At 37.4% G+C, this 23,025-nt stretch overlaps 2 protein-coding genes across 2 annotated transcripts; both read left to right on the plus strand.

Moving 5' to 3' along the window:
- Window positions 1-111: 111 nt before the first annotated feature.
- Window positions 112-5,067, plus strand: toporsa (topoisomerase I binding, arginine/serine-rich a). The gene is made up of 2 exons (XM_044114082.1): window positions 112-305; window positions 1,731-5,067. Exons 1-2 carry the CDS (start codon window positions 279-281, stop codon window positions 4,119-4,121), a joined length of 2,418 nt encoding a protein of 805 aa, XP_043970017.1. The 5' UTR covers window positions 112-278; the 3' UTR covers window positions 4,122-5,067.
- A 757-nt stretch (window positions 5,068-5,824) lies between these two features.
- LOC122829936 (methylthioadenosine phosphorylase) lies at window positions 5,825-22,617 on the plus strand. Its single transcript, XM_044114866.1, has 8 exons — window positions 5,825-5,951; window positions 8,110-8,196; window positions 8,300-8,358; window positions 8,448-8,615; window positions 14,783-14,885; window positions 15,867-16,106; window positions 20,080-20,202; window positions 21,764-22,617. The coding sequence occupies exons 1-8, from the start codon at window positions 5,928-5,930 to the stop codon at window positions 21,800-21,802; spliced, it is 843 nt and encodes a 280-aa protein (XP_043970801.1). The 5' UTR covers window positions 5,825-5,927; the 3' UTR covers window positions 21,803-22,617.
- Window positions 22,618-23,025: the final 408 nt, after the last annotated feature.

The raw sequence follows: 23,025 nt of genomic DNA on the forward strand, positions 1-23,025 counted from the left end.
TTCCCACCACTGACTGTAGGTTTAGTGTTGTTTTGGTTATAGACATTCATTTCTGTGTAAGTAAAAAAAATAGTTTAAGTGTCCACAAATAGATCTATGGTTTTGAAAAAAAGGCTATATTCAAAATTCTATGCTCTGCTTAACAAAACTTAAAAAAAACATTGCGAACGGACTATGTTTTATTTTGAAAGGCGGAAGTTGTGCACAGGTCTTCCCGTTGTCAAGCCTGCCTTATGAAATGTGAGGAAGGAAATGTTTAACGATAAATTTGTCTTTGAATGAGCGGGTTTCTTCAAGGAGAGAAGGTATAGTTGGTTTTTTACCATATACGTGTTCAATAAAGTAATAGGTACATGCTAAACAACTTTTCCTAAAGCCCACTAACTAACCAGCTGTAGTGCTGCTAGCCTTCGTAGCTAGATTTAGCTAGTCTGCTAACTTTAACCGAGGTGATCCATAAATAACAGTTTCCCCCACCAGTAATATAAATGTGTTTTCAAGAGAAGAGTACACACTTGCTCCGGGGTTAGCAATTTTAGTGCCCGTAATTCTTTATGGTTTCTTACACTTCGAATGAATCATGATTGTAGTCCTTACCACACCTTGTTAAGGTAAAGTGGTTTTAAAATTGTTTAGGTATTAAACGGAATAACTTAATTTTGAGCTACTAAAGTTTTCAGTTAGTTAGTTTTTTTTCTTCTCTCTTATAAATCCAGTTCCAGTGACATACGTCTTTCTTTAACAGTGCAGTATCATTATTTAGGATTTCATGTAAACACTATAATACGGCACTTGATCGTGTGTGAACCCAATGCTTTAGATCAAAATATATCTACAGTATTCCACATTTGAAGGGCTTGCTACAGCTTTAAAAAGTTTTGATATTCGCAATTTATTGTGGATATTTTAAAGGATGTTGGCCGATTTCCTAAAGTTTTAGTCTCTAAAGCTACACGACCCTCTTAAAAAAAAGAATGTTCTCTTTTTCATAAATGCCCACTATTTAAATAAATATATAAAATCAGAGAACTGCAACTTTATTTGTATTATTAGGTGTCAAAATAAAGAAAAATAACCTTTTATAAACAGAGAATATCTTAATTGGAATGTTTCATATTCAGGGAATATTCCATGCACCATAACATTATTGTCATTCTGTTGTTGATCGTCAGACAATGCATGTAAAGTAACTTTAAAAAATCTACTCTAAGTATATGGTTGGGTGTTGGTGATGAGGCTCCAAAAACACTATCTACCTACCGGACGTTTCTCCAACCAGCAATATGTTAGTTGGAGAATGGATCATTACTTTTCACCTCTTCTAAGATGCCCGATTTGGCATCAAAACATTCAACAAAAGGAAGTAGTAGTAAATGAAGCATACTAGAATAAAACATCAAATTTAAGATTTTTTGTTATGGCAACACAATATCATGCTAATGTAAATGTAACTGCTTGTATGTGAAATACTGTACTGAAATTGATCATCCTCTCATTCGCTCTCTGCTGCTAAAAATAGTTTTGAATGTTTGTTCAAAGGCCATTAAGATGTTAAAGTAAAAAGTCTCTGAGAAACACCAACTAAGTTGTCTTCATTTTGTCATTCAAATCTTCAAAAAACTTTAAAAGTAAAATAGGGCTGTAGTGATTTTGTGAAATTGTTTCATGACAGTTTTTATTTTTAATTTATTAATTTTTCAAAATGGTTAACTTTCCTTTTTCCTCATCAGATCATGTCTGCAATCAAGGTTGCCCTGCAGCACAGCCCAAAGAGTGGGAGACGTAAAACCTCTAAGGCGATGTCTGGAGAGGTGTCTCCAGACTCCAAGTGCCCCATCTGTTTGGACGTATTTCATAATATGTCCTACTTGGACCGCTGCCTCCATAAATTCTGCTTCCGCTGTATTCTGGAGTGGTCGAAGAACAAACCCGAGTGCCCACTGTGCAAACAGCCATTTAGTTCAATCTATCACAGCATAAAATCAGATGAGGACTTTCAAAAATATGAACTGAAACAGCAGGTGGAAAATTCCTCATTTGGTTATTTCGAAGGAGTTCGGTTTCGATACCGAACGACTCTCACTGGAGTTCATCGACAGATGAGAAGAACCTCTCCGCCTCCGGATAACGGCGTAATGTTTGAAGCTTCCTCAAATTTACCCCAGCAGAGACGGGATCGATACATTCACCGCATGATGATGAGGCTGGCGGCTAAGAGGAGAGCTGCAAGTGAGGGCAGGGCCGTGAACAATGTCAGGGAGCAGGAGATGATCAACTTCAGAAGGGAGCTGTACAGAAGGGGGGTGAGGGTGAGGAATGTGAGAGACAGCGGGCGCTCCAGAGACACAGCCGCTGAATTTTATAGAAGAAATCCTGCCTGCCTACACAGACTCGTCCCGTGGCTAAAAAGAGAACTGATGGTGCTGTACGGGGCCCACGGCTCTTTGGTCAACATAGTTCAGCATATCATCATGTCACGCATTACACGCTACGATATGGAGGACGGGGCCATCCAGGAAGAGCTCAGACCTTTCCTGCAGGGTCGGACAGAGCACTTTATGCACGAGTTCATCAATTTTGCAAAGTCCCCCTTCAATATGGAGGCCTACGACCAACACGCCGTTTATGATTGCCCTGCACCCTCTTCCAATGAGCACAGCAGCTCCAACTCTTCTGTCATCGCCATTTCAGAGGATGAGGAAACCTCTGCAGAGATGGAACCTCCTGGGAACTCAGCATCCACTCTGAGTCAGTCTTTGTGGGACGATGAGACTCCAGGGCCTTCGTATTCAACAACAGCAGAGCCCAGCAGGCAAGACCTTCAGACAGTCCTGGACTTGGATTCAGAAAGCAGCTCAGAAGATGAACAGCAAATGTTTGGTGCTTCTCCACCACAAATTAGATCTTATAGCCAAACAGATGTTGCTCATGCTGACGGCACCAATGAAGACTGTGCATCTTCTGACGGTGATGACTGTTTTATTGTGGGATATGTTAAGCCTACAACAGAAAGGACTCCAGAGCTGGTTCATCTGTCTTCTGACTCTTCTGATAGCTCTTCTGTTGAGGAGAACCAAGAGGCTCCTCTTCAGTCGCAACACATCCGTTTCACCAGCTGTAGCCCTGCAAATTCACACAGTAGTGATTCCAGTAAGGCTGGAGAGACTAAAAATGGCCAAACGGACCATCGTCATCAGTCCTCCTCTAAAGAAAGAATCAGCTCAAACCCATGCAATACTTCAACTGGTAGAAGAACAGATAAAAGGTTTGACAGTAGGGAAAGATCTATTGAGAGACATAAATCAAAGGAGAGAGACCACAAGAGAAAGAAGAGACACTCAAAGAGCAGAGGGCGCAAGTACTCTAGCAAAAGTCCAGTAATTTCTCAAAGCACTTTCAGTTCTCACGCTCGTCGTGGAAACTTCTCAAAAAGTGATGGAATGCATGCAAGGAGGGACAGCGACCACAGCTACCAGTCATACACTCAATACAGACGAGAGAGGAATGGAAGCGTAACTCGCTATACACAGAGACGGTCCTACTATTACAGCAGCCACAAGTACTCGCGCTCTAAATCCAGGAGCCGCAGCTGGGACTCACCTCACCGACGAGACAGGAGGCGGTCTCGATCCAGAGCGTTTTCCAGCAACTGCTCCTCTTCGCCGGAAAGGAAATCTCATCATGACAAGCCTGGCGGCAAAAGGAAATATAAAGCTAAACATTTGGCAGAACCATCCAAGGACACCCAAAGTGGCCAAAGTGACTCCATGTCGTTGACAAAGCACAAGAAGAAAAGCAAAGAGAAGCGCCATAAAAGATCCAAAGAGAGGTCAAGGAAGAGAAGCAGAAGTGGGAGCACGGAGGTCATCGATGAGCGACACAAGCACCACCAGAAGAAGAAGAAGAAGAAGCACAGGAAGAAAAGTAAAAAAAGCAAGAGTTCCGAGCGCAAAGCGAAGTCCTCACCGAATGTCATCACAATTGAAAGCGACAATGAGTCTTTTGCCAATCACAGCATCAGCCCCGTCAGTCGCAGAACTACTGAAAATACTTTCATCGATTATGCTGCCGATGACAGAGAAAACCCTGACACAGTGGACCAAGCTTCACAATCACATTGATGGATTAGATATTCTAGAGCTTGCCACAAGTATTTTGCATTAGAACAGTCTTTAAACTATCAGGTGTCCAGTTATTGTTTTTATTGTTACTATGTTTTTCACAGTAAATTCCATGTATGACTGATGTACGTCTACAATGTACGTTCTACAGTTCAAAACAGATTATCTTTAATGACATTTTGTATCAAAACTGTCTGGTATACCCACCATGTAAAGCGTTATTAAAGGCTCTTTTACATGATGGTGTAGACAAGGTAGAGGGGTAAATATTTTTTTTATTTTTTTATATTTTACAAGCGTGAGCTGTTATTTTGTCAAAGTATTGAAATATTGCAATGTGCAGAGGTGTCTGTATATTCAGGGATTTTAAGCCTTTCTGTTATAATTATGGCACAGATCTACTTTTAACTGCCAGCAATTCAGTTGTTACCATTAAAATGCCACTTTGATTTCAAAAAGGACTTTTTTTGTATCTAGTTTAATTTAAGAATTAATTCAAATGGGTTACTGTGGATGATGTTTGACTGGTGATGTTTATAATTAGCAAGTTATTTGTAGATTCATTATGCACTTACTATTTTTTGTACTATGTTGCAACAAATAGTAATCTCGGGAGATTTTCCCAAAAGATTAACATATTTAAATCATTATACAGCTGTCAAAAACTGGATAAATATACATCTGTCACACCTACTGGCACTTGATTTAAGAAGAGTAAATAAATAAAAGTTGTTTACATTTCTATTCTGAAAAAGCTGCATGTCAAAACTTTTTTCTACCCTTCTTATAAATTTGTCAAGTCAGTTTAAATGAATATTTTGAATTTGAATCTGCCAGAGGTAGGAATAACTTTGGTGGAGATATTTATCTATTCCTGCATAAGTTTGAAATTTCAAATCAAGTATTTTTAAAATAGTGAAACAGTGGGTGTTTGTGTCTTTACATGCTTCTGCGGTCAGAAATGTATTAAACAAGACAGTTTTTTAAGGGAAAACAATAAATATTACACGAAGTACTCTTATTTCACTTGATCTCCCATCCAGAAGGGGGCAATCTAGTAATGATTTCTCTCAAAAACTGACAAGACCTATTCAAATTACGCAGGCACTGAGATTAGGGCGACATCTAGTGGATGGGATAATGGTATAAAAAGTAGGAAAACATATTTTTGGCTTTTACTTAAATTACTATGATTTTTTAAGACATTCGCTTGTTTTACGTACAAACGACATGACCTTTTAGAGGTCTTAAGAAAATGGTGTTGAAACCAGTCTACATGAAGTTGACACAATAAACCTAAAATTTATCAGTGAGCTCCAGTCCTCTGCTTTTATAGGTTGGATGTCGTTCAACAGAATCATAAACCATTTGTAAAATATTTTTATGGTGCCTTTAATTTATTCTGGTGCATCCGGCAGTTCCTCATTTGATATTCAACGATCTAATCTCATAATAAATACATACAAAAAACTATAAATATATTAAAACAAATTTCGCATATCTATTTATATTACGGATTGTTAGATTTAAGTTGCAGACGTGTGCTGAGTTTCTGCGTTCAATCATTTTTCAGACTCTTCTTCACCTCTTACCTTTTTTAAGCGATAAATAACCAAAGTTGGGCTTGTAAAGGAAATAATTGAGATTCTAAAAGTCGGATGTGGTATTTTTTTTTCGCAGTGCTTTTATTTTTCAAATCACCGAGCAGGAAGAGAAATACTGGCGCTTCATAATCCGGACGGATGTTCATGGTGAAGAAGCTTCTTCCTCTATTTGACCACTTTTACTTGAAAGAAGATAACTGTAATGGCGTCCTCCGTGCCCGTAAAGGTATTAACTATTGTTTCATGCTACATTGCGAGCATTGTTAGCTGAAGGTTACGTGGCTGAGCTCGCTGGAAGGAGGGGGACTAAGCCATATAATCTTAATTATAATATCAAACCTGGAAGTGAAGGAACAAACATTGTCTTGACGTTAGCATCGTAACTAAGCTACCACACAGAGTAACTTGACTTTAACTCGTAGGCTTTTATTCTGGCAATAAAATGTGTGATTTTCATCAGAATTTTAACCATACCTAAACACGTGGCTGCCTGAGCACACCCTGCTGTTTTGTCGCCACGCATACTGACTGAGGGGGATTTGTGTCCTAGTCAAACACTGCAACGAACAATGGATCAACCCTCCTTTAACTTCATGCCGACGGCCCTCCTTAATAGTTTTTTTAGTGCCTAAATTGCAGCATTTCACAATTAACATTTTTAAAGCTCCTTTTCAAACCATTCTGTAAACTGTTTAAAACTCATGATTTCAACTGCAGCACTTTTATTTCAAAATGCTGTGATTTACCTTTTGGTTGTAAACTCAAGAGAAATCCTTCCAAAACCAAGCTTCCTCTGCTGACATTAATGTCACATAGCAGTCAGAAGTTTATTTTGGATAAAGAAATATTAACTCAGGCTACATGACATTCCACTTTCCTGGTAAACTACTCCTAAACTGTGATTCAATCAAAACAGAACTTTTGGATTTCTGGTTTCTGTATTTATCTACTAAACAGGAACATAAACTGATTTGTACCAGTAAAAGTTCTGAATATGTTTCCAGTCATTGTCACTGTTTGCTTCCACTTTAGCATCAACAGCAGCATCCTCCATAACGCTGGGGTCCTTCGAGCCAAACGTTTGTTTTGTGGCTTTAGATGTCTATCTCAGTCATCTAAAGCCATTTGTACTACTATTGGAACCTGATAACATCAAACATTGTCTCTGTTTATCTTAACAGAGAACGAGCAAGGCTTTTTCTGTCTGTTTGCTTTTTAAAAATAAAATATTTTGACAATGTGCTGTGGAAATCAGTACTTCATTACCTCTCTGTGTCATAATTGTCACTGTACATATATTGCCACCTTCCTAAAATAATGGTCCAAGTCATTTTTTGCCCACGCAAGGGGCATCAGGATAGACTTTGGGATCTATTTGGTCAACCCATATGGATCTCATACAGAAATCAGACCTGCTTAAGTATCTATTCAGCCTGAGCATAATCCATATGGGGTTGATGTTTAACTCTTTGTTACTATCCAGTCAGCATTCAGGTAAGGGGCCCAGAGCATTAAATAGAATTTGCTGAAAGGTGGTACTTGATGGAAATGTCAGCAACTTAGATGATGTTAATTTGCATATATAGGGTTTATTACAGTTTAACATTGAATTTAAAGTGTGACCTTTATTGTATGATATATATAGTCTGATATAGGGTGTCCAACCTGGTTTTGTTTCTATAAGACTCATTTGAGCTCACATAGAAGCTTAGAACGACATGTTTTTTCTGTACTCCAATTTCAACCGCATATATTTCAATAATTTCTTTAGTTGCTTTTATTAGTTCAAGAAAAGATAATGTAGTTTCAGAGTCAAAATATACTGTCAAATGTCTTAGTTTCAGCAAGGAGATACCCAAAGATGTACAGTAGATGATATGTTACACCGTGTTCCAAATTATTATGCAAATTGGATTTAAGTGTCAAAAAGATTCCATTTTTTTGTTGAGCTATTAAATTTATAAATGGCATTGTGTGTCAGGGTTCTTTGAATCACTATAAGTAATTTCAGAGAATTGGGTTGATTAGTTTGTCTGGTGAGGAAATCTACTTAATAAGGATGTTCCACATTATTAAGCAGGCCACAGGTTTCAAGCAATATGGGAAAAAGAGAAAGGATCACAAACAGAAATTTGCAAGACAGAGTAGTTGCTGTCAAACTAAGCTTGTATTACTCTGTCAATCATACTGGTGGTTGCATTGCTGCCTCTGAGGTGTGTTATCTTTTTTAATGTACACCACAAATTTGTATTGGCAGGTGGAGTTCTTTGTTTCTTTATGCAAAGTGTATTAAAGTGCAAACAAAGGCAAACCATTACAACCACCAAAATGAACTCAAAATGCAGCTCATATCTTTGTGACTTTTTACTTTGTTTTCTTTTTAGATAGGAATCATTGGCGGGTCAGGTCTTGATGATCCAGATATTCTGGAAGGAAGAACAGAGCGTTATGTTGACACACCATATGGAAAGGCAAGTTGTTTTTTCCAAAGTGTACTCTTTGTTACTCTTTGTCATGTGTCCAGTTTTGACTTTGTGGTGTATTCTGAAACATTTCTCTGTTTTGCTTGAACAGCCCTCAGATGCTTTGATACTGGGAAAGATTAAAAATGTGGAATGTGTGCTCCTTGCAAGGTAAGCTCTCCTGTGCTGACAGTATGCCTTGGGAAAAGGGCTAGTGTTGGATATGTATAAAATGAAATTGCGATTTTTGCCAAACGTAGACATGGGAGACAACACACCATAATGCCGTCGAATGTGAACTACCAGGCCAATATCTGGGCTCTTAGAAAAGAGGGCTGCACTCATCTGGTGGTAACCACGGCTTGTGGCTCCCTGAGGGAAGAGATTCAGCCTGGTGACATCGTCATCATAGATCAGTTCATTGACAGGTCAGTGATGTCTGCCATGTATGTGCTTTGATCAGCTGATTCCTGACTCCTCGAGACAGTAGCTGCTTACCAGTATGAAGTGATGCCAAGATTGGGAAAAGTTTTGGTTTCGAAACAACTAAAATTTCCTGGAGGTTAATGTTCATTTTAAAATCCTTCTCGGGGAAAATTTCAGTGCCCGTAGGGTTCTATGGGTGAATGGGCCATAGACTGACTCATCGACTCGCCCACCTGTTGCTTCTTACAGCTGGGTAAAAGAACGCTTCAAGACTTTCTCTCTTGCATTCTGTTGTCACAAGATGTGGAAATTCATGTCACTATTGTAAATGTTGGGAAAATGCTTCAGGCATTGTCACAATAAAAACATATTGCAACACACTTGTTATTACACCTGTAAAAACAAAATCCACAAACTTTTATACATTAAAATGATGATTTTTATCAAGATTTCTTCCAAGAAGCATAGCTTTTACATAAAAAAAAAAACAGAAGCACTTGGAGTAAAGAGCATTTCTAATTATATTTTAATGAGTTTTGCCCAATTCCAACTTGTTTCAAGTCCAGTTTGCATTTTAGAATTATTCTTAAGCCATTAAGTTCAATGAACTTCAAACTTCCACAAAATATCAACACTTGTTCATGTTCATTCTTGTCATCTTATACCTATGAAAGTTGTGTCTCATTTTTATTGTGTGCACATAAAATGCACACAATAAGCAGTTTAACGTCAGCATTTAACGTTACCATTATCATTGTTGGCACCAGAAGCTGAAGTCACTAAGAATGTCTTCTGTAAATAATGATGATAAATAATAACTAGGTACAACCTGAACCTACAATGTACCAGCATTTATACCGTTTTTATGAGCAGAGAGGATACTGTAAGCTGTTTTAATAAGGTTTATGCAATTTGATGTTCAGAGCACCAGAGTTGGTTTGACCCTGTAGATGCAGACATAAGCCATGGTGGTTTTGGTTTTGGCTGTTGTGCCGAGTTTGTATCAGACCCTCGGAATCTGACCAGCTGCTAACCAGTCAAACCAGACCATTCTGAAGAACACAAACATCCAGGAGCTACTAAAGTAAGTCAAAAAAAAAAAACTGCAATTATCAACCATATAACATCAACTTAGTGTGCTTTTACGGTAAATAAAGTCACTAAAATGCGTTAAATCATCTTAAATATTCAAAGCTGCTGCTATAAATGTAATGTAAAGAAAGATTAAACAATGCTGTTACTTTTAACACTGTGATCCATTCCAAGAAATTAAACAATAAAAAAAATAATACACAAGGGTTTCCATTTAAAGCTCAGTTTATTGTGTGGCAGAGGGGACAGCTGTCCCAGTAATGCTGATATGAAACGTTCACAGAGCTGCAAACTTCACATTGTCCACAGGCTGGCTACCTCAGCAGATGACCTGACCAAGCAACTAGGTGAGATGAGCTTGTTCCACAAGTCACTTTATAAAGAGAAGAACAGCATACCTGTACAATATTCTGTGCAATAAGAACATCAGCTTATTTATAATATAAAACAACAATAAAAAAGTTCTGGGCATCAAATTTAATAGTTAATATGTTAAATGATCTAAGCCAAATTTGGGATAATTGGGTTATATATATATATATATAAATATTTTTTTCTAAACCAACTCTCATTCTTTTCAAGCACTGTTTTTACACACAATTATGATATGAAGTAGAACAAATAAAGTGTGACTAGCTAACCGGGTGTACTCGTTTATGAATGAACCCCCTTTGACTTGACATCAGCTGATATTTTGTTTAGAGACCAGGATCATGTTGGAACAGAATCTGTGTTAACTTTCAAAGTGTTCGGATATCCGTGTGAGGAAGGAAGAAGGATTATTTTCATAATGTATGGTGTGATATGAGAAAAGCAGTGTTTGCCTTCTTCCCTGTATTGTGGGGGGGGAAAAAAACTGAAGACTTTTCCAGGGTAATTTTTGTAGCAGTTTGCTGAAGTGAAAGTGAAAAGTTAAAGAAATTGAAAGCGTGATATTTCACTAAAAACACTACTAAAATAATTGTCTTAACTTTTGGGACAGATATATACATATATATTTTTTTTTCCACGAGTCTCTACATTCGTTCAGTGAGATTTTATTCTTCCATGAGAATTTCTGCTGTCGGTTCACATTGGGTGTTTATACACAATAAGTTGATTAGTAATTTGCCAAACCTGTTTAACGTCTGCTTGGTCTGTGTGTTTGGTTTGGCAGTTAGTTGAAAGGAGGGTGAAATGTCCGTGTTTGTTGAACGTCTGCGATCAGATGTTTGGTTTTTTTTTCAATGCTTGGTGTGGACATTTGCAGTCTTCATGTGGGCTTTTTATATTAAATAACTGCCACTAAAATCACAGCATCGCCTGTTGGTCGACTTTGTCTAATCCTGATATTTGTTGACCAGAATAAGTTTTTTTCAAGACGATTTACAAATCTCAAGACTTGAGCTGACATTGAAGAAACTAAACTTTACTGATGCGGGAGGATTCTTCTGCCCAAGGTCAGGATTAGGTCAAACTGAATCGGCATTTAGTTGGCATGGTAACATAACTGACTGTGGGTCAAATTAAAGGTAGTTTCAGGAGGTAAACAGGTGAACTTCTAATCTCTAACCTGAGAAGAGTTTTTGTGGTACTGCAGTGTTCAGTGTTTTGAAATATAATACTTACTGAAGTGAGAGGAAATTATATTGGACAATCAGTTCAGTGCAAAAGTATTCATACCTCTGGAACCTTTGAACATGTTGTCACGTCACATCACAAATGTCTGTGTTTTACTCAGATTTGAGCACAGACTTTTTTAAGTGGAAGGAAAACAATGAATGGTTGTCTATTTTATGGTTCTTATCAAAAAATAATATCTGAAAAGTGTGGTGCAGATCTTTATTGGGCCCATATTACTGTGATTACCCTACATCAACTCCAGTTCATTTAGGGCAGGGGTGTCAAACTCATTTTCATTTTGGGCCGTATCAAAAATCTGAGTGTTCTTAAAGGGCCGGTAGTGCCACAATACATTAATAAAACCTATTAAATTGTTAAAATATCAATAAATAGCTGTTCCTTCAGGATTTTGTGACCGTTTTAATGATTTTTTAAAATCAAAATTGCACGTTCTGTGGTGCCAATTTAGAAATGTTTGTTAGGAATTTTTACGATGTTTGCGCTAATGTATGATGTTAAATGTGACTTTTTGTTACTCAGTGTTTTTAACTGAGTGCCCATAGGGCCTTGAGTTTGACACATGTGACTTAGAGGAAACAGTTCCCTTCAGAAGTCCTATGACTAGTAAGTGAAGTCTGTCTGTTTGTAATTTAATCTTGAGATACATTACAGCAGCACAGCAAATTATCGCATAGATGCTAATATTTTTGGCTGAGAGTGATGGGACATTGTGATTAAGAAAAATAATCTAGATGTGGGTTTTTCTAATTTCATGCAGTCCTGGTATTAACATTTTTGCTTTTAGGAAGGATTTTTGAGGTTTCTTAGAAAACATTAATAACAAAACATGAATAAAAGAAAAACAGTGATGGAATTCCCAGGCATTTATTGCTTGTCTTCTTCAGGTGTTTTGTCTCACATGTTCAGATTGCTGCGACTGATGGTAAACATAAAGATCTTTGTCTTGTAGGTAAGAATTTCTTCCTCAGATGTTTCTCCCCTTGAGGCAAACGCTCCGCTATTCTTTTTTTTTTTTCATACATTGAAAAGACAGACAGTTTAGATCAGAGCATGCCATCTCCAAGACATGGCTGTGCATTTTCCGAGTTTCTGTTTGAATCACGAACATTATGACCCGCGAGTTGGCACAGGGCGAGTCTTAATGACTTTTAATAATAATAAGCTGATCTTAATTACCTGCTCTCCAACATTTCAGCCTGTGGTTTTGTTGTGTGTTTTGAGGAACCAGATGAACTATCCTCAATATGACTTATTCAACCGAAATGAGGAAGTTGAACATTGGGATTTGTTCAGACTTGTTCGACCGCATGTGATTGCATCGCTTCAGCTCAGCCCAGCTCGTTAACTCATCATGCAGAAGCTGAACATTTAATATACAGACGCCTTTGTCTGTTGTCTTGTGTTCCTTTAAAAATAAATCTCAACTTGGTCTTTGCTTCCATTCTCTCTGCAGGTGACAGCCACAGATCTTTGCGGTTGATTAAATAGCTAACGTTCAGCTCCAAACTGGCCGGGCTGCATTTTTAGAAAATCAAGTGTACTCGTTGTTCATGTTTAACGGCTGCTGTCTCACAGGAACAATGACAAGTTTCAGATATGCTCAACATGTCTTCATTCCTTCATTTCAAAGTACCCTACGCTTACTGTTATGGAACATTTGGTAAATGCCTTCTCACAATTTTGTTTTGAAGCCAGCCTGTGTCGGTGTTTTTTCCTGAATATACCTCAGATTTGGCACCATCTTAATCAGACAAGTTGAAAAGTGATTGTAGTTCCAGTGATATAAGTTTACATACATAAATTGGCACAACTTTTTAAATTTGAGGTTGTGTTTATTTGTTTTGAAGTGTTTATTTCCCAGGTGGGACGATCATTCAATAAACAAGTTTGAGTGAAAATAGGAAATAGGCGCAGAAGTTTGATCTTTCTTTAATCCACGCTGAGTCAAAGTCAGTATAAACATACATGCCCCTCAACATGATACGTTTTAATTTTGACCCGGTGTGGATTAATTAGAACCCACAATGAATTCAAATATATGTAACCAATTCTTATTTTTGTCTCCTTCATTTATATCTTGTGTAACCATTCTATTCTGCAAAAAGAGTGGTTCGAACAAGTCATCACAACCCCTAAATAATATTCTTAACATTCTAACACGTAAATGTAAATTTCTGACTACCTTTTAGTAATGTTTGTCTTGTATTGCTAATTCCTTGTGGTTGTATCGGGAATATGTGAAATATTTAGTAAATATGCAATGTGGAAAATACACTTTAAATACAAACGAACTGCAAGGCCAAGGATAACTGGTTTTTCTTAATACAGTCAGACATTGTTCTTGGCTCATGCGTTGTCCCACTTAAATCGTTGCTTTTGACAGTAAGCTTTGCAAAGCTTGCACAAAGTATTTAAAGGCTGACATTAATCATCCAGTGCCACGGTTATGAGTAACAGACGAGGGCAGGGCATCAGAGGCGTTCATACTTTGGATGTCTAAGATAACTGTGCTACGACTGATGATCGCTGATGATCTATGAAAAAAAAAACAAGAAAGCAAGAAGAAGGCCCTTTCAGTCAGCCCTGCTGTAGACCTTTCATTTACTATTCCTTTCTAGAGGTATCAAACCCATGAAAAAGAAGGCCATGTAAAAATCTGAACATCTTTTCATGCTCATTGTGTAAGACGTGAAGAGAACAAAATGTATTCTTCCTTCACCTTCACTGACCCCAACGCTCATGGGATTCATGACAAAGAACCAAGCTGGAAGGCTTCAGGGAACCACAGAAGGCCTGATGTTCTCGGCTCGCTGGGAGAAGTCAATAGGTTATTTGTGCGCTTGCCACCGCTTGTCTGCATTTCGAGCTCATTGGAGCTACGGCTGACTCAGCTCACTGGCACAGAGGACACTTGTTTTGTTTTGGGTTTTTTTTTTAACTGCTGCTATTCTGCCACTACACTTTTATTGTCCTGGATAGATGAGAAAAGCAGTGCATCAGTGTTATAACAGACTGTACAAGTAAACAGTATAGAAAGCACTCAATGCACATTGTGGTTGATTTGTGGTTCTTAATGCATTTATCAACTTTGGAGTATTAATTTGTGCAAAAATACATATTGCAAAAAGCTGATTGTACTGGATTAAATATTAGCTTCTTAAATAGACACCATGCTGTTTGCTCTCTGCACTAAACCCCCCAAAAAGCAACATTAACTTTATATAATTAAGCACCTGGTTATTTGTAACATTATCAGAATATTATCACAGTAACCTTCCCCAACATTATCACATGCATTCCTGATATGCTATTCAGATTAATATTCAAATTGACAATTGATTTTTAAGAGACCTTTTGTTCTAATGTAAGATGTTCCACTTTAATATGGTTGATCTTGATTTTGGCATGAATTTTCAACAGCATTTGTAAAATGGTTTGAGTCTCTCCTCTCTAGGACAACCAAGAGGGCTCAGACGCTGTATGATGGGCAGCCCACCAGCCCACCGGGGGTCTGTCACGTCCCCATGGCTGAGCCTTTTTGCAACAAAACCAGAGAGGTGAGTTGGTTTAACAAATAAATAATAAAAAAAGGTACAATGTGCTGGTGACCTTATACTGCAGTGTGATTCTGGGGCCAGGCTAACATCTTGACTGAAGCAGAAAAATACACTTTTTCAAAATAGAATTAGAATTGTGAGTGTTTGTGTGTGCGGACGTGTGTGTGCGTGTGCGTGCGTGCGTGCGTGTGTGTGTGTGTGTGTGTGTGATGGACTATTGACTTTTCCAGGATGTAGTCTTCCTCTCCCTAGAAGGATAAGCAGGTATATCTGAAGGATTGCTGGATACTGTTATTATCATTAATATCATAAATATAATATTAAATATCATCATTAACCTCTTTGCTGAAGACTTGTACTCCAGCTGCATTACTGCTTAATTCTGAAATAATGGGCATCTAGAATTAAGACCAAAATTATTCATATCCCTGGCAGATTTAATTAAAAATGTTCCTTCAACCAAAACCTTTCTATGATAATAAGGCATCTCAAAAAAAGACAATGGAATTATATAGGAGTGACAAAAATTACTCATACCTTTCTTAATAATCAATCAAACCTTTCTAGTTATTGAATGCTATCTTTTTTGCATGTTTCCACTGGTATTTTTAATTATTTCTGATGACGTGCTTCAGGACCAGAAGACTGGTAGACCTCCAATGTTTAGCTCCCTTCACAGATTTTCTGTCAGAGTCAAGTCAGGACTCTGACTAGGCCACTTGGTAACATCAGAGACATGTTGGTAAAACCACCTTGGTTGGTAAAAAGATAAGTGGAAGTCTAAATCTGTCGTGTGTGTGTGGATATTTTTGACATAACCGTAGATGTAAGTTTGGGATTACCGTCAAAGAATATTTGCCACACCAGCAGGTGGCAATATCATAGAGGTACGGCTGGTACCTATGAGCTGTTCTCCTTTCCAGAAGTCAATAATGCTTCATGAACAGCCAGTTTTCTTAGGTGCTCTGTTATCTGTAACAGGTTCTGGTGGAGGTGGCGCGTGGTTTGGGTGTCAAGTGTCACGTACGAGGGACCATGCTGACCATCGAAGGACCCCGCTTCTCCTCGCGGGCAGAGAGCCTGATGTTCAGACAGTGGGGCGCTGACGTCATCAACATGACCACCGTGCCGGAGGTAGTCCTCGCCAAAGAGGCTGGCCTGTGCTACGCCAGCATCGCAATGGCAACAGACTACGACTGTTGGAAGGAACACGAAGAGGCAGTGAGTGGCAACACAAACCATTGTTCCTTACTAATTTGGTGTTTTCTAGTCGTGACTCAGGCTCCAACGTGCTGCTGACATGTCCTGCTGGAAAAACTAGTTGAGTCAGACCTGAAACAGCTGAGTACTGTTTCATTGCTAAATTAAATAAGAGGAAGATGTTGATCATTCAGTATTGCTGAACAGTTGTGTTGGTGACGACAAACTCATGGAAACCAAAAATATAACAAGGATCAGATTTCATTTGATTTTTTTCATTTTTGTCGTGCTGTAACAACCAACTTTACTGTAAACATCTAAGCAGCTATCGGTAAGAACGGAAATTTATAACTTGCAGATGAAGATGATATCATTTTGACCTATTTGTGAAGTCTTGAATTTTCTCAGTGATGCACAGAGAGATTTTCACTTCTCTTTCCCTTCAAAATTTCACTCGCACATCTTTTCAAATATGCAGTGTCTGCAGGGCGATCTTTAAAAATTTAGTGTTACTGGCCCATTAAGATATTAAGCATTAGTGGTTGTGGTTGTCACACCTTTTTTAATGTCCATGAAGGACTGAGACAACACCTGTAGGCTGACAGAAACAGGGAGGTGGACTCTTGCTTTCAGCTTCAAAGGTCAAAAATACACATAAATTTGAAAAGACTTGCTCTGTTAGCTTCCACACTATATCTGCTAGAATTGTTTCCAGACTGCTGAATCCTTCTGTCTTGTAAGCAAGGCAACATCGTGGTAGTCTTCTACCTATGAGTCTTCTCTGAGTTACATATTTACCCAACCATATAACTGGTTTTTGACTTACTGACTTAAACCCTGCAGCTACATGAAAACTTGTACAGTGTGAGTCCTAGTCAGAGTCCTGTAAAAAATCAGCCATTGAGATTTACAGATCTACTCTGCCATGTTGTGTAATAAAGCAATTATTCTACAATTATATCCCTGTGTCCCATGATAGCTGTCGCATTTAAGGCTGGGATATAGCTTTACCGCAAGTGAAAATGATAATCATTTACTGGATGTCCACGTCTGATCTGTTTACAGTTCTTTTTGTTATCAGAGAAAGTTTATATTGCTCAAAGTGTTTCCTTGTGCAACGTGTTGCCAAAACGTTGCGGTCTTGCACAGTTTGGATCACGTTTTCAATTTTTTATTATCATATTGAGCTCTCAAGTCTCTCCCCCTGCACCCCCAAGTGATCCTCAGTTATTGCCTGCGGCTTCCTATAGCTTCCGAGTGGCGTCTCCTGTGGCAGCCACTCTAAATAAACCAGTTGATGGTGGCTGTGTGTGTGCGTGTGCGCGCGCATGTGTTTATGTGTGGGCGAATTTTGGCTTATTTGTCAGTGATCCAGCTTCACTTCCGAGTTCTTGCAGCTGACCTCTTCCCCCTCCTGTTGCAAAACACTCGCCACATCCTTCCGCTCCCCTTTTCCCCCCCATTAACTCCGGCCTGGCCTGCTGCTACCTCTTGGCCTCTCCCTGTTTACTCCCCTCACACCACACACCCCCACTCAGCCTGGCCTGCCAGCCTCCGGTGGAAGCCCTGCCAGAGGAGGTTGAGTCACAGTGAGTCATGACTTCATGCTATCAAAAACCACAAACGCAAATGTATTCATGAAGCATGACATGGAAACAGAGGAAGGCTACAGGAGGTAAAAACAGGACGGATGTCCCAGAATGTCTGACTGTAATTTATACTTCATGGCATTTTCAGACTAGGTCTGATATGACTTGTAGATATGTGAAATATATTTTACTTAAAATGTGTGTGAAATAAAAACAGGGTTTTTGTTCAGTCTCGAACAGTATGGAGAAGTATTGTAGACATTTAAAATGTAAAAGAAAAATACTAATAACAAAAGTATTTTATTAGTATACAAAATACTAATAACATCTAGTTATTAGTATTTTGTTTTTGATAATACAAAACATGTTTTGTGTTAAAAGCAAAATATGTTTGCTTTTAATATACAGCAAACATGTTTATATTGTATAATTTTAATTTTTTTATATATATTTACAAGTCTGGTTAATGAAATGGCTAATTTCATCAACCAGAGCATTTTTTGTGATTTGATATTTTCTAAGATGCATGCAAAATTATATTTAACAGAGATGCATAAATTAGACAAACTGTGGCTTTGTACAGCTCAGAATTGCTGGCTTCAGTTTTAACACGTGCAATTTTTCTTCACGAAAGTTAACAAAAAACATTTTCCCTTCTACTTTCTTAAAGGTAAATGATCATAGCAACAATAACAGCAAAAACCCAACAACCAAGAGAGCAACTTTTATTTCTTAAAAACTGTCCACTGTCACACAGATGTGTCTCCTCCAGGATCTGGGTTAGATATATCTTTACAGATAGAATAAAAGTAAATAATTTACAGCATACTCTGTTTACAAAAACTAAACCCTGCAGCTACATGAAAACTTGCACAGCGTGACGGTCCTAAGAAAATTAGCTACTTGCATAGATGGCAGCCTGAACATCCTTACGCTGATACAATCTACAATTTACACAAAGCAGCTGTGTAAATGAAAGAAAACGGCGTGAACCATTTTTTTTTTTTATACCTCGTCAAATTAGAAAATGTACCGAAGTCAAACTATTTACCACATGATGCATAGGCAGTAAGTAACTTGTCCATTAGGCCAGATTTCAAAATGTGAAATTTTACAATTTTGCTTAAAATATTGACTAAAACTTAAAAGAAGGAAAATCAAGGAGTTAAAATTATTTGTATCTGAAAAAGTGGAAAGAATATCTGACCTGTCTGTCTCTCTTTCTCAAAATTATTTGTAAATGACAGGCAGGAAGGTGTTTACATCAAGTGTTTTAGTTGTATGATTCTTTCCAAACACATTTAGAATACATTTATCAATGTACCAGAATTTGGAAACATCCCATCATAAATATATCTCTGTAGCTTGTAATATTGAGCAACAGCTAGAATTTTATTTCCACAAGACAGAATTATGAATTGTTTTCATAACACTGTCAAGGCTAAATGAATGGTGATCAAATGTCATTTATAAAAGAGGAAAGCCATATTAAGTCATGCCACAAGGCAGGAAGTAAAACAGAGTTGTGAAAGAATGTGCTTTTATCAGATAAAACCAAATAGAGCATTTTGCCTGATATGCAAAACTCTGTCTGGCGAATAGCAGACGCTGCACTTTGCCTTGACCACACTGTCCAAACAGTGAAACATGGTAGTGGCAGTATCATGCTTAAGGGAGGACTTTCTTCAGTAGGAACAGGGAAGCTGGTCAGAGTTGAACAGAAGGTGGATGGAACCAAAGGACAGTGACTCTAAAGATGCAGCCTCCAGTGGGGATGGTTTAGTTCAAAATGAGTCCTAGAATGTGTTAAAATGGCACAATCAAAATCCAGACCTAAGTTAAACTGAGCTTAAGATGCAAAGTTTATATATTCATATTTATAAGACCTAATTATATATATATATATAAATATATATATATATATATATATATATATATATATATATATATATATATATATATATATATATATATATATATATATATATATATATATATATATATTTGATGATGTTAAATTTTTTTTTTTTTTGCTAAAGTTTTATTATATTTTCTGGTTATATAACCTCAGATTACTAAGGCTCATTTAGGTAAGTAAATAACAAAATGATTTACAAATTTTTTTTTTTTTTTTTTTGCTGAAATTTTAATGATTAGACTATTCTTTTACCTTTTCTTTAAAATTGAGACTGGAGAGAAAAATAAAATGGAGAACGGACTCAGCACTTCCTCTGGACCTTATTTGGAGTTATGACTCAGGCATTCAAACAAGTAACCCATAAACCAAAAGTAAAAAAAAACAAAAAACATTGATCTTTTTGTTTGGAATGCAGAAGATCGGTGACATTTAGAGGAAGAGAAATTGTCATTGCTGTAACGCTGCTGCCGTTCTTCCTGTTTTTCAGGTCTGTGTTGACAATGTCCTGAAGACGATGAAGGAGAACGCAAACAAAGCCAGCAGCATCCTGCTGACTGCAATACCGCAGATCAGCCAGATGGACTGGACTCAAACCACCAAGAACTTAAAAGTAAGATTCCAGCAAAATTTTATTAACATCTGGTGACAGCGTCTGCTTTTGATTTATAAAGTCATTCTTAAAATTGTCTCCCGCTGCTGCTGTTTGTTTTAACCAACCAAACCACCAAAGATGTCAGTGCACAATCCCCTTAAATCTCTGTCTGTAAGACCGACCTTTGTTTCAGCTTAAAATAAAGAAAGACTTTATGATGTTATACGTTAGTTACATTTTGTAGAAGTAATTAAAGTATAGCAACAAAAAGGTGTATCTTAAAAGACAACAATGGAAACATTCTTTACATGCATTTTGAGCAAGTTTTCTAAAAGAGTAATTCAAAACATGGATAGAATTTAAATGGCAACATATATTTTTGTCTTTTTTTTTTACTTTAACATATTACAGTTGCATTTAAAATAACAGGATGTTTATAGAAGGTGGGAAAATTTTTAAATTCCTCCAATAACCTTTATTTCCATACATGCAAATGCACCGAGAAAACCGCATGCTGTATTCAAAACGTCAAGGAACAAAGTCATCAAATATGTTACTACTCTACAGAAAGTGAGGAAACAATTCCTGTATTAAACTGAAAATGGCCTCACTATGTAGTTATGTGAGTCACTAAAGAACTTTGAATTTAGGTTAAGTGTCATCTTTAATATGTCACAAATATTTTTTTTTTCTTCCTCTTGCTAAAAGTAATATCAACGTTTTCAGTGGCCCTAGTCAGCTTCCCGATTAGAACCTGTTATTCTGGGGGGGCTAAAAATTCGGCTGCTGCTTGGAACCATGGTGCTGCTCGCTTTCTGATGCGTTTGGGTTCCCCGTCCTGCTGAAGCAATCTATCCTGGGACATTCCCTCTTTTGCATAAACCAGCATCAAGTTAAACTGACTCACATTTCATAGTGTGTGACCCAGCGCCCAACGCTTTAATGTGAAACATTCTTTATTGTGGCTACAGTAGACATAGCCGTCCTCTAATTGTTACAGTGCTCACAAGTAACTAGAGCTTTGGTCACCACAGAGCTTATTCTCAGAAGGATGATTGTCATTCCGGTTATGCTTTGATTGATTCCGATGATATTTTTGCATTTTCTTCCCATCTTTCTTGTTACCAATTTGAGGCACTTGACCTCATTTTAGTTAGCCTATAGTTTTTGCCACCTGCATATACTTTTACTTTTCCATTCAACTTTTTCAACCAGTGCCTGGAACAGATTTTTAGAGGATTGAACTCCATGTTGCAGGTGTTTTAGTCTTGTGTAACTGCAGCATCCACGTCATGATTGTTGGACATGTTGCATTTCTATTTTATTGTCTTCTACACCTACTAAGAAACTGTTTGTCAGATAAGATGATCATTTCTAACAGCACCAGAAATTAATCTAGTGAGAGACGTTAGAAATCCATTATGTTCAACGCGAAAGTATTTTCCTCATTCATCGCATTTCTACTTACGAAAGAACTCCGACGCTCCCGAGCTATCACTCAACATCTTCCACATCGACAAATCTAGAATAACGTGTGTGAAATGAAAGGATAACCACTTTCTTCTTCTTTTTCTTACAGTCTATGGCGCAGTCTTCAGTAATGCTACCAAAGCACTGAGTGGGCGTAGAAGGCATGAAGCAGAAAAGAGGAAAAAACAAAAAAAATACCAGACACCACGTGCACGTATCCCGGCACAGACGGCGGACCCTGACTCTGTCTGTGGATTCATTATCGATGAATCACAAGAAAAAAGTGCCTCACAGGAATAATGCACCTCTGTTTGTTTAGCTGGAATCTCAATTTCAATGTGCGTCCCGAAGCATTTCTTCAAACTGATTCACAGATCACTTCTCTTCACCTTTTGGTAACTCCATTTGAAAAGTCTTGAAATTATACTTGATATGTTGCAGACTTATATTTTTAGTATTTTATAAACCTTTAAACTTTCTATATGTCTTGACTTTCAACTGTCCGTCTTAGTTTCAGTTCCTATAGATCAAAGGATGAGCTGCAAGACTAGCGTATACTTATCAAAGTCCTTACCACAGTATTCTAAATGCCCACATAATTCTTAATATTTGGAATGTTTTTCTGCTTCGAGAAATGACATTTTATGATCTTTACTCTTCTCCTCAGCTCTTACTTTGCGTATAATTGGCAGCAAAATTTGCACCCATATTTGTAACCAGGCTCAAACCTTTCATGTAGAGATTTGTAATCATTTATTGAACTTGTGTGTTTATACCATATATTTCAGTAGATGTAAACCGCATCATTTATTTTCTATCTTTGTGATCTTTGGCCTTGAATTTTCATTGCACTACATGCTGCACAGTCTGCCTGAGTCACTTAATTTCCTCCTTTTTTTTAGGCTGAACTATAAATTCATCATGCATGAGCAAATATCTGAATAAAGTATAAATCAAAACTTTGAGGTCTTTGCTCAGTTTCTTAAGAAAAAGGAAAATTTGAATGATTTTTAGTAGACTTCATTACTTTGATCCAGTTGATGCTGTAAATCAGGATTTTCCATTCATTTCTCTTTCGGCATATGAGCTAAACTAAAACGGATTAGTGCTGTAAAACTTAGATGAATGGTGAGTGATTTAATTTTAGAACTATAAATAAATCAGACTAATAATTTGTCTTTAAATCGAAAAACTGCAAATGTAATTTAGTCACTTTTTGTATTTTTAAGAAAGATATCTCATAAGATTTTCTTTTCATTTTCCTTTGTATTCACAATTAGGATACCCAGTCTATTGTTTCATTCTGGTATATACGTAAATACGATCAAAATACAAAATAACTCAGCATGTTTTAAACATAAGGTCATCACA

Source organism: Gambusia affinis, linkage group LG04 (assembly GCF_019740435.1).
Source record: "Gambusia affinis linkage group LG04, SWU_Gaff_1.0, whole genome shotgun sequence".
NCBI lineage: Eukaryota > Metazoa > Chordata > Actinopteri > Cyprinodontiformes > Poeciliidae > Gambusia > Gambusia affinis.